The 11,538-nt window shown below is 39.2% G+C and overlaps 1 protein-coding gene across 1 annotated transcript; it reads right to left on the bottom strand.

The window, feature by feature from the left end:
- Positions 1–568: 568 nt before the first annotated feature.
- On the bottom strand, positions 569–7,239 carry POLG2 (DNA polymerase gamma 2, accessory subunit). Its single transcript, XM_070934757.1, has 8 exons — positions 6,564–7,239; positions 5,088–5,196; positions 4,878–4,983; positions 4,103–4,273; positions 3,800–3,940; positions 2,991–3,071; positions 1,413–1,513; positions 569–745 (listed from the first exon to the last, which is right to left on the bottom strand). The coding sequence occupies exons 1-8, from the start codon at positions 7,237–7,239 to the stop codon at positions 580–582; spliced, it is 1,551 nt and encodes a 516-aa protein (XP_070790858.1). The 3' UTR covers positions 569–579.
- Positions 7,240–11,538: the final 4,299 nt, after the last annotated feature.

Here is an 11,538-nt window from a genome sequence, read left to right as displayed (position 1 = left end):
GTTCTTCAGAAGTTCAGCATTACTTATTGTCCCTTGGTAATTTGGCTCCAAGATGAGGTTCTGTTTTTATTAAAGAACAATATGACAGATACCGAAGCATATGACAGCAGCTTCTTATATTAGCATGCTTTCAAACTTTTGGAAATGCCATTTATGTATATTGTTGTTGAAAATGGGCAAAAACAACAATTTGATTTAAGTATGGGTTTAAATTATCCTTCTTCAGATAGATGCCCTAACATACCCATCCCAATTACTATTTAAACCCAAATTATAGAGAAAAACAATATTGAACCTTTGAAATACCCTTTTTTTTAAAAAACCAAGATCTTAAGCTTGAAAATGGAATGTTCACATATTTCTGTTTGTTAGACATAGTTCTGTACTATTATGAGCTCACTGTTGTAACTAGTTCTATACATGTGATATTTTGTCTGCTTTACCTTCTCATATGGAAAAAAGGCGTATCTCAGAAAACAGAACTACATATTGGAGAAGACATATTTGACTAAACATATTCTGACCTAAAGAAGTATCATCATTCAGAAAGGTTCAAAATTGCCTTTATTAAAAAAAAAATCAAGTATTTTTAGCTGCAGACATATATTTGATTAAGAAGTCCTTTAATCTAGATATATGCATTGTTTCTTTCAAAGTGGTATCTCTGCTTCGCAATTGTACCAGCCCATTCTCTAGTGTGGCATCACTGATCAGGATTGTGAAAAGCACACCCATTTCATCATACCTATCAACAGGAATAAGAACAAAGAGTTACTGTTCAAGGGTATACAGCAGCAGCAGTATCAGGCATGTATATTAGGAAAGCATATTTCAAGAATCAATTAGAGCAAGGGTCCCCAACTGCAAGGCTGCGATCCATTACTGCGCTGTGGCCTATTCAGAACCGGGCACGCAAGCAGCAGACCGGCATGCACACACAGCTCAACTTGCACTCATGCAGCCCGCTTCCCCTCTCCCCCACTGGACTGCCAAGCCGCAAAGGTTGGTGACCACTGAATTAGAGAGTAGATATGATCCATTTAAATCATCTAAATTACTTTTCAATTACTTTAACAAATAATTGCTTGCTTTTCAAATGGAGTCCTGAATTTTCAAAAGACCGAAACAGTAGATGGAGTTACATTTCACTCCAAACCATGAAATACTTTGTATAAATCTGGTCTAATAAACCACAATTACACTACTTATTTATTCTGTCAACTCACTAAACTGTAAGGAATTCAATTTGCAAATAAATGCAGGTTTTGGGGGGGGGGGTTTGTATGTTAAGGTTAATTGGTTTGCTCAAAAAGACTTCCGAGCAAATTTAACAACTTTGTCAATGTTGTAAATTTTCCAACATTTAGCTCTCAACATTAAATTCTGAATTATGCCCCCTTTTTCCTCCTTACTTTGTATAGAGCTGCTCCAAAGAAGATTGCATGGTTTCAAGATAGCCAGGCCAAACAGAAATCTCATTTTCTAACAATTCCTTGAACAAGTCTTGGCACACCTTTGGGAAAAAAAAACACTTTCTTGAATTATTGAATGAAAAGACAAAACTCTAATGATAAAAAAGTTTTTATCTGGCACTAAGGAGATTTAAATACATGATACGAGGGGTCCTTGGTGCTCTGAGCTTGCCTGTTTTCTTGCAGACATTTCATTACCCTAATGAAACCTCTGCAAGAAAACAAGCAAACTCAGAGAGCACCAAGGACCCCTCATTTTAACCCTGAGCTACGAATATTATCCTTTATAAATACATGATACTTTATGGGTGAAAGAGAAAAGAAAAAATCCCTGTGCTAACATTGGTTCGTTTCTTCCAATACATTTTATTTTTAATGTTCTACATTTTTTGCAAAATTCAGGATCTAAACTATTTTTTGTAATTACTTAAGATTTATTAGCATTGCTAGGAATAAGAGCTTGATGCTCTCAGCTCCTATTCATGACAAAAGGGTCCTATTTTATTAGACTTTGTCTTACAATTCAGGGTTCTGATGTAATATCTGTATAATATGATGCACTTCTAATATTGAATATAGGTTTACCTACACTAATAACTGTACAGAATTATAGAGAGCAATTCTCTATTTGAATCCTGGTAGCCAAGAAGCCAAAAAGATTGCAAAGGTGTTAGAGGGGTAAAAAGTTTTCCAGAAGCAATCAGAAGATTTAAAAAAATGCATCAAAATCTTACACTGCCTGTTAAAATCAGAATCACAAAATTGGAAATGACCTCAGAGATTATGTGGTCCATCATCCTGCTCAATGCTCATCACAATAGATTCACAGAAATTTCAGCTGTTGCGAGTGAACTAAGAGAGAACTAAGCAATCTAGCCATTTATTTAGATTTAGTTTTTAATAATAAAAATGATATTCAATTTATTTTAGATACTTGTTTTCCATTTTAGATGCTCCCAAATTAAACCCTATGTGATCAAATGCAGCATGATAATTGGTACAGAAGCTTGACAGAACAATCTTTGTAACTCTGGTCAACTCTTGAGTGACATAAAAACAGAATGGAGATTCTCTGTACAGTTTTCCTACAATCACATCACATAATTGTGACCTGTGACTCAGTACTAAGGAACATGCTCGTAGTGAAAGTTTTTCTAGTGCAGACCTAACTTCCATAGACATCAGCTTCAGTGCCAGGCAGGGTAACTGGTTGGTGGATCAGAAATATTTCTCCTCTGCACAGCAGAATCCTTGATCCACCAATAGGTACAGAAAAGCCATATATACATGAAGTTGTTTTCTTTAATTTATGTAGAATTAAATCTGCCCTATTGTTACACTATATTTTCCTGAAAATACTCCAGCACTTGAACGTAGATTCTGGCTATATTTTTTTTCTTGGAGAAGGGCTTTTATCTTTTATTAGAGCTTGGCCAAGAGAATTAGATGGAAAGTGCTTTTAAAAAAAAAAAATAGAGACATAAAAACTATTTTAAAAATCTTGCTGTGATAGCTCACCTGTCTCAGCTCTACTGCTGGGCCCCTTCCCATATCCAAAGCTACTTTGATGGGTGCCAAACACGGATGAAGCTTAAGGACCTGAAATAAAACATTTTTGAAAATAATGTAAAAATAACAGTTGCAAATATTTACAGAGCAGGATGGTTCTTAAAGCTAGTTTCTTTTTTCTCAGAATACTCCTGCTGGAAAAAATGAAGGTGACACTTGCTTAGTCCCTCTGCAACTTCCAGGATTTTTTTCTTCCATGCCTTCAACTTTTAGAATTATTTTGGGGGGGGGGGACACATACAGTAGATGGGGAAAATGGGAAAGGGTCAAATATCACACAGTTTTCATATGGAAAGTTTCTATATCCAGCCCACTGAAAGCAACACAAACTACATTTATAGTTTACAAATTTACAGCATTGGAATCTTTAATTCTCCAAATCAAGGTGGCGCAGTGGTTAGAGTGCAGTACTGCAGCTACTTCAGCTGACTGCTAGTTCAGCAGATCAGCGGATCAAATCTCACCGGCTCAAGGTTGACTCAGCCTTCCATCCTTCCGAGGTGGGTAAAATGAGGACGACCCAGATTGTTGGGGGCAATATGCTATTTAGTATACTGTCTTTGGTGTAAGCCGCCCAGAGTCCTCGGAGAGTGGGTGGCATAGAATATGAATAATAAAATAAATAAAATAAAAGACTCAAATAGGAGACAGTATTAAGGAAATTTTCTGAATACAATGGCAAAGGAAGAATCTTACACTCGGCTTTGATCTAACGCTACAACTGCATTGATTTAATTCAATTTAGGAATATGAATCACCTGTCTCTGCAGAGCTTTCTTTTTGGTCAAACCATTTTCAGACACTTGCATGCTATCATAGAGGTACACTAATACTCCACTGTCCAAATTGCCATTCAGAGAGAGGACATGAGGAACAACATGCTTTCGCCCATCTCGACCCTGAAGAAGAAACATCAAAATGTGCATTCAGTTAATGTGCCCACATTTCAGCATGATCACCTATATCGCTCGTATTATTATATCAAACGGATGGTACACGGGGGGTGGGGGGAGTGATGGTGCTAACACAACAACAGCACTAAAGAGTTTAATAAAACTTACATACAATCTTGATACGTTTCCTGGATACATTTGTAATAGTTCATTGTCTCCCAGCATCTGCAGAGTTTCTATTGTTTCTTTCCCCCAGGGAAAATTATAATAGAGATTGTTTCCTCTTCTTCCTTCTTCATTGTGAGCGACACTGCTGAAGTTGGATGGGTTTATGGCAAACTATTAAAAAGAAATATAAAAATGCAGGGATTTACAGACTAAGTATATCCCAGGTACACCCAAATTAAGACTATGGATATTTATTTTAATTCTCAACACAACTGAAAACTGTATGTGTTTCACTTTGGAAAGCAAGTACATACGGTATTAATTTAGAAAAATCTGGTTGGGAAACAACGTATACCTCAGAGCCATACTATACAGACACTGACTTTAATTTTTGCTGATATGGGATTTATAGGATAATTAGGATAAAAATTATCCTAATTCTAACAAGTTGTAAAAACTTACCTTAACATCCCCCAAAGTAATTGTGAAAAAGTATTTTTAAAAATCATTTGAAATTTTTCTGTTTAAATTCCAAATTAATTTTGGACTGTTATCTATTGAAATTGAATTTTTTGGTTTGTAGTTGCTGATTTTCTGAACTACTCAGATGAAAAATAATTCAGTTACCATTAGATTAACATTTAAAGCAGTGAGCAGCATGAATTAAATGTAAGAACATCAATTCTGCTTTCAACTTCACAGCAGCTTTTTCAGAGGAACCATTCAATATTTTGATAATTTTAACATCTAATATAGGTAAGATCTCTCTAAATACCTTTCTCCACCACTGGAGTCGCTGACGTAACCAATAGCCAAACCACTGTCCAGCTGTTCTGGCAGAGCTGTACCAAACAAGGGACGCCATTGTCCTTTCACCTGTTCTTTAAAGAATACCAAGAAGAGGTCAACAAATAAACAAGTTGTTTTTCTTCCAGAAAAGGGCACATATCTACAAAAAAGAATTTAGGAATCTGGATTACTGTACCTCATAGGATTTTTGTCATTTGGATGAAAACATGCTCCTATTTGCGCAATTCCAAAAGGCAGTCTCTGGTTTACCAACTCCAGACAATCAATATAATGCTCTAAAGCATCTATCAACATAAATTAATAAATATTAACAATTGATGCATTACAATATTGCAGGATAATTTCATTTATCCAGAACAGAAACAGTCTGTGGATGATCATATCATGTAAATATACTATGCACTGATGTAAATGTCTCATACAATTCCATGATTCTAATGCTTGAATATACCATATAATGACTTAATTTCAGACATAACATTTAACATATCTGCATTTTCGATTAATAAATACAGTACCATCTCTGTACTGTTAAATGAAAGTTTAAACCAAGCGTAGGAACACAATAGCCACATAATCATAAAAACATAGGAGTCCTGGATTAGGCAACAACTAATTAACCACAAACACACCAAAATAGCAAAACGTTTTTAATTACGTTATAATGCAAATTCCTCCTTTTCATGTGGAAAAGCAGCAGCACCCTTATTACCTACCATCTACCTTTTGTGGCACTGCAGACAAGTCGCGCCAACCACTAATACTAACACAACCTTTATTATATAGTTACAGAATCTTGCAAGTGTGAAAGTACCTCTCCTGTTCCTCCTTTTTACTCCTTTTTACTCTCCCCAAAACTAGGGAGAGTAAAATCCCCCCTCCTGTCTCCCAAGGTCACCCCCACTGCCATTACACTTATTTTACCTTATAGACATTGCTGCCCAAAACCCAAGTAGTCCAACATTTTTTGACACACAATTGGTCAACAGAGTGCAGCCTGTTTACAGATTCATGAATACAAGAACTTCCATTTTGTAGGTTTCCTTATATAGAACTGCTGTCACTGAATGCCTGATCCTGAGACATTATTGGTGATCTACTGCAGATCACGTCCACATCTCAATTCCAATTTCCCTTCTGACCTCCCGCGTTTCAGACCTTTTCCACCACAATTGAGCCGTGATGGCACAGTGGTTAGAATGCAGTACTGCAGGCTACTTCTGTTGACTGCCGGCTGCAGTTCGATTCTCATGTGGTAGAACATTTTGTGCCTGTAGAGGCCACCTGCGGACACATTGTGGACAGCCCACAACCTGTCAGATGTCAAGGTCCTCTTAGAACATGATGGACGAACATCACATCATCATCATATTGCTAAGAGCCGCTGTGGCACAATGGTTAGAGTGCAGTAGTGCAGGCTACTTCTGCTGATCACTGGCTGCCAGCAGTTTGGTAGATCGATTCTCACCAGGCTCAAGGTTGACTCAGCCTTCCATCCTTCCGAGGTCGGTAAAATGAGGAGCCAGATTGTTGGGGACAATATGCTGACTCTGTAAACCGTTTAGAAAGGGCTGTAAAGCACTGTGAAGTGGTATATAAGTCTAAGTGCTATTGCTATCAGAAACAACAACCTACAGAAGCCCCATCCTACCGTGAAGAAGGTTGTCCCGAAGCATCCCAGACCGGGCTAGCATTTTCTGCAAGGCGGCGAGCGGCTCTTCTCCGTCCGATCCGGCTTCCCGCAAGGTCTCCCCGACGGTGCGCGGATGCACCAGGCGCAGAGACTCCCCCAGGGGCCCTTGGCCAGCAGCGGGCTCGAGTCGAGCCGGGCCCTCCACGCCCAGCACTTGTTCCCGAAAGACCACCACCGCCTCCCACCACTGAGCGGCCAGGTTCTTCTTCAGCGCCACCCCCAGAGGTCCGAAGGCCGGGTGGTCCCCTCGCAGGTAAGAAGCCCAGGTCTGCTTGTCCTCTTCTCCACCTCCACGGAGGAAACGCCGCCTCCGACAAGCAGCCAAGGCTGCTTCGCCGCACTCCTCGCTGGCATGGCCGGCGCTGCTGCTGCAGGAGCGCGACTGGGCCCCGGAGCCCCGGAAAAGCCGCCACGGCAATGCACGGCTCCCCGCGAGCAGCTTCGGGCTGTCGAGCTGCTCCCACGGGGCTCCAGGCTGCCTCTCTCCCCGCCTCTTTCGAGAGCGCTTGTGGAGAAAACTGAGGCGCCTACCGGATACGGGGCCACCGGAGCCGCGCCCGCCGCTGCGAGTTATGGAAAGGCCGGGATTTGCAAGGCACAAGCAGCCCCACCGGCAGCACCGCCCGAGCCACATGTAGGAAACCTCCTCGAGGGGGGGGGACTGATTGAAATGCGCATGCGCCGCTTGGCCGGGCACTCGAGGGAGGGAGGGAGTTGCCGCCGGTGCGTCACCGCTGTTCCTCACGCGTTTGGCAACACTGACGGGACCGCAGAGCCTTTCGGGCAATGCTGAACTACAACTCCCGGCATCCTTCGCTTGTTAGCCATGCCGCCTTGGTGGCTGCTAGAGATTTATCTCCCTTCGGCTTTCGGCCGGGCTCTTAATCTTCGTTTTTTGAGGCGGGGTGAAAGCCGTCAGCACAAATTAGTGAGAGATTTGAGTGATATTCGCCATGCCCTCATCCAGTTAATTCAAGACGCTTAAAGGAAGCGAACAGATGCTGATCTGTTTTGACTGAGGAGAAGCCTTGTGGCAAAGATTACAACCAGGAGTATTTCATAGGGGGATTTTATGTTGGATTGGCCTTCAGACTTTTTATCACCAGAATTGTATTATTTTCAGCAGTGCACATGGCAGGACTGTCGTTAAGAGGCTTTTCCGAAAACTAGATGTATTGCAATATAGGTAGTCCTCGACTTTCTACAATTGAACCCAAAATTTCCCTTAAGCAAGGCGGTTAAGTGAAATTGCCCCATTTTACAATATTTTTTGCCATAGTTAAGTGAATTGTGTGGTCATTAAGTGAATCTGGTTTCCCCACGGACTTCGCCTGGGAAGGTTACAAATGGTGATCACATTGCCCCAGGACAGTGCAACTCCTCATAAATACACTGTTGAATCTCAGTAGAGGTTTCCCCCAAAAGGTTTGAATTTCCCGGCTGGGAAATCGTCCCAGGCACGATGAGTCGATTGATGAGTGAAAACAGGATTCTTTTTTATTATATTTCAGGAAGACAGATCCGGCAAGCGAACGAACCAGCGTTCCTGGGTGAGCTGACATCGTTACAAGGAAAGCATATCTTTTTATACTTTTCTGTACAAAGGAAATTGTTTCTTTTGTTACTTTTGTGTGTCTGTCTTTTGTATGTGAGTTCGTGGATCGCCCTGTGTTTTCTTATTCTGAATCTTTCCTACTTGAGATTGGGTGGTGTCTTAGTTATTTGATTTCGCGTCCTTTTGTTTCCTTCTGCTTTCATTTTTTTTTCTTTTGCCTTAAACTGATCATGTTATCAATTAAGCCCTAACTCCCGGCTTGGCTCTTATCAGATTGCTGGGGCTATTGATTAAATCTTTTCCTCAGCTAATCTTCTGTTATCCCTTTTGTTTTATTCTGCTCTTTCGATAGTTTCTTTCCTGGCATGTCCTGTCTTTGTGTGTGTCATTTTCCGGGGTCTTCTTTAATTCTTAAATGGCCCTGATGCTTATGTGTTCTATTTTGGGAAGGTCATCTTCCTATGCCTAGGGCTTTTCCCTTCCTGAGTTGATCTTGTGATATGAGGTTTTGCTATGTCTTCCTGGTCTTGGCACCGTCTTGGTGGTGTTCCCTTCCTACAACACACCAGTGTTGCCATGAAGAAGTTGCAATGGTCGTAAGTGTGAAAACCAGTCACATAAGTCTCTCTTTTGAGACGTAACTTTTGAAGTCACTGGTTTTAAGGTTAAGACTATTTGCTCAATTCTCTGAATTCTCAGTAGGCATGCCTTTGGGGGAGGAAGAATCCAAAACATTATGGAAGACAACAGGTTAGGGAAGGTTGACCTAAGTGTTCTAATTTTTCCATTGTTTCACAACCACCATTAATTATACCTTTATGAGAGCGCCTTGCAGGGACTGGAAGCCTCTCTCCTTAATCTAACATGCACTATATATATGATTATAAATGAGATGGAAGTGCAGTGCAGCATCCTTACTCTTTTCCCTCAAACTTAACCCCATCCTCAATTTTAACCTTTGATTGTATTGTATTGTATTGTATTGTATTTTGTGTATTGTATTGTGTTGTATTGTAGAGCTATGCACATCTCCCCCAACTGCTGCTTCCAATTTGTAACAGGGAACAGAACAGCCAGTAAAAACAGAATCCACAGGAACTACAACAGCCAAGAAACTGTATTGATAGTAAATTTGGTCATTTGTTTTTGACTCCATGACATTGAAATAACCGTAATGGAGTGGGGACTTGTCACAAATGCCATTTCCTTTCCTGGATTCCTGTATAAAAATGTTTGTCACATCTTCAATCGCTCCATTAATCCTTAAAATGGTTTAGAATCGGATTGTATTTATTACAATTTGCAGTATTTTAAATTCCATCACCAATTAAAACCACAGCCTAGATATACTAATGTGGAACATTTTATATTGCTGCTCCACTATTGCAGATTTAACCACTTCAGCCAAAAATTGGGATCTGTATAAGAGTGATTAATATATTCCTCCTCCATCTTGTTTGCATTGTTTCCATTTTGTTGCTTTAATCCAAAGTATCTTTTTAGGTAAATGGGTACAATCTGATTTGAACTTGTTTAGAATCTCTCTTGGCTATATTCTCAGTACTCATGATTATTGTGATAAGGTGATTTACAGCACAAAACCAATTGCACATCACTGCTGTATATGTATTATAACTTTAAACTGTAGTTCTCTCTTCACTTTAGCAAATATGTTGAATTTAACAGGCCTGATTTCTCAATATCCCTAATATTTCATTAGTAGCCAAACTACAGTGATGCAGATAAAAAGATTTAACAAAGTTAAGATGTAAAAATTTAAAATCTTATTAATGATTGGTTAGGGATTAGTTTGGTTAGGGATTAAGGCACCAAGCTAGAAACCAGGAAACATTTCATAGGATGGTTTTTTTGCATTCTTGAAAACAGGTAATTGTAGCTGGAAATCAAATGAGTAAAATTTAATTATATACTCAACCAAAAGGCAATATTGTCTGTTTCTGAAGGGCAAAGATTTGGGAGATACTTAGTATTCTATCTTAAGATTCAAGATAGCAATAGAATATCTTCAGTTAAATCCAAGGAAAAAAAAGACAGCCTATCTCAGTAGAGGGGAAAATCTACATTTTATATCCATGTAGAACCAGCTACATGCAGGCTACATAAAAAAGTTGCAAGACAATGGTCATTCTCAACCACCAGGAAAAAGTATAAACACTGCACAGGACTACTATATTATAAATAAAAAAAATTAGCAAAATTCAGTGTGTGATGTATCATGTTCATGAAGCCTGAAATACTGCATACATATTTTAAGGTTATAGGTTTCAACAGTGAAAATAAATACTTCAGTACTATTTGAATGCTTAAGGCCAATTTTAAATAACTAGGTTCTTGTCCCCGTGCCAATATTATTTTAAGAATTCATTTATCTCCTTGAACATCTGGAAACCTACTATGTAAATTAAGATTTGGGTTGACACAATCAGTGACTCAACAGGCCAGAGGAAATTTCTATCACGCAACAGAATCACATTATGGACAAGTTGAAACGTATTAACTCAAATATTTATATTTACCTGAAGCATGAGTTTATTTCTTAACCTATTAGACATATTAGATATTTAAGCCTAAAATAGCTTAAGATCCATCATGGGCTAATGGTCAAGGCTGTAGACTGGGAGATTTGAGTTCTCATCCTAGCTTTAAACACAAAACCAACTGGATGGTCATGGGCCAGTCACTTTTGTCAGTCCTAGGAGACAGGCAATATTGCCAAAAATTGCAGACTAAGGTAAGGTAGACAGGAGTCAACATGCCCAAAATCTCTAGAAATGTGTTTGGCACAGTGTTCAGCCCTGTGGTTGTATTTAGAACGTATCTAATTCCTAAAACCATTTTAGGCCCTTAAGTATCTGAAGCTGTAATCTGCCCATGTCAAGAATTTAGGTGGTTTATATTGCAAGGAGAGCAATTTAAGTCTGGGGACAAAAAGAAACAACAGTATAGTAAAACCTTTACTACTGACATCTTTTATTAAAAGGTTTTAAGTTTTCATGAGAATATTTAGTATCCCTTTGAATTATTCCCCAAAATTCAGGAACCCAGTTATAAATCTCCAAAATTATCTTTATTGAAGGTTCAACTTGCCCAGTAACAGTTTATTTCCCATGTGGCTGCACAAAACAGTGCTGAGGGAAAGAAGCAAGAAATATTTTCCAATGACATAATAAATCAGTTCCTGCTTATCCCCATCTGAGATTTGCTAAGTCAGTCTCAAAAGGCTTGAAAGAGATCCAGGTAGTTCTCCTTTCTTTTGTTTCCAAAGATTTCACAGCCACTGCATCAAATATATGCCCTTTGTAGCATTAACTAGCTTTGGGTTAGACCAATGCAATCACTCAAATACAAAAAAAAAAA

This window comes from Pituophis catenifer, unplaced genomic scaffold (genome assembly GCF_029215685.1).
Source record: "Pituophis catenifer annectens isolate HBS135680 unplaced genomic scaffold, rPitCat1.0.hap2 SCAF_2, whole genome shotgun sequence".
NCBI lineage: Eukaryota > Metazoa > Chordata > Lepidosauria > Squamata > Colubridae > Pituophis > Pituophis catenifer.
The sequence above is the reverse complement of the archived record's forward strand: the minus strand, read 5'-3'. Positions and strand labels throughout refer to the sequence as shown.

Excerpts from the sequence above, each read along its gene's own strand:
- POLG2 (XM_070934757.1), bottom strand. The coding sequence starts at position 7,239 with ATGTGGCTCGGGCGGTGCTGCCGGTGGGGCTGCTTGTGCCTTGCAAAT. Across the intron at positions 4,274-4,877 it reads GACTCCAGTGGTGGAGAAAG|TTTGCCATAAACCCATCCAA; the intron begins GTATTTAGAGAG and ends TCTTTTTAATAG. Across the intron at positions 746-1,412 it reads TTGGAGCAGCTCTATACAAA|GTATGATGAAATGGGTGTGC; the intron begins GTAAGGAGGAAA and ends TCCTGTTGATAG.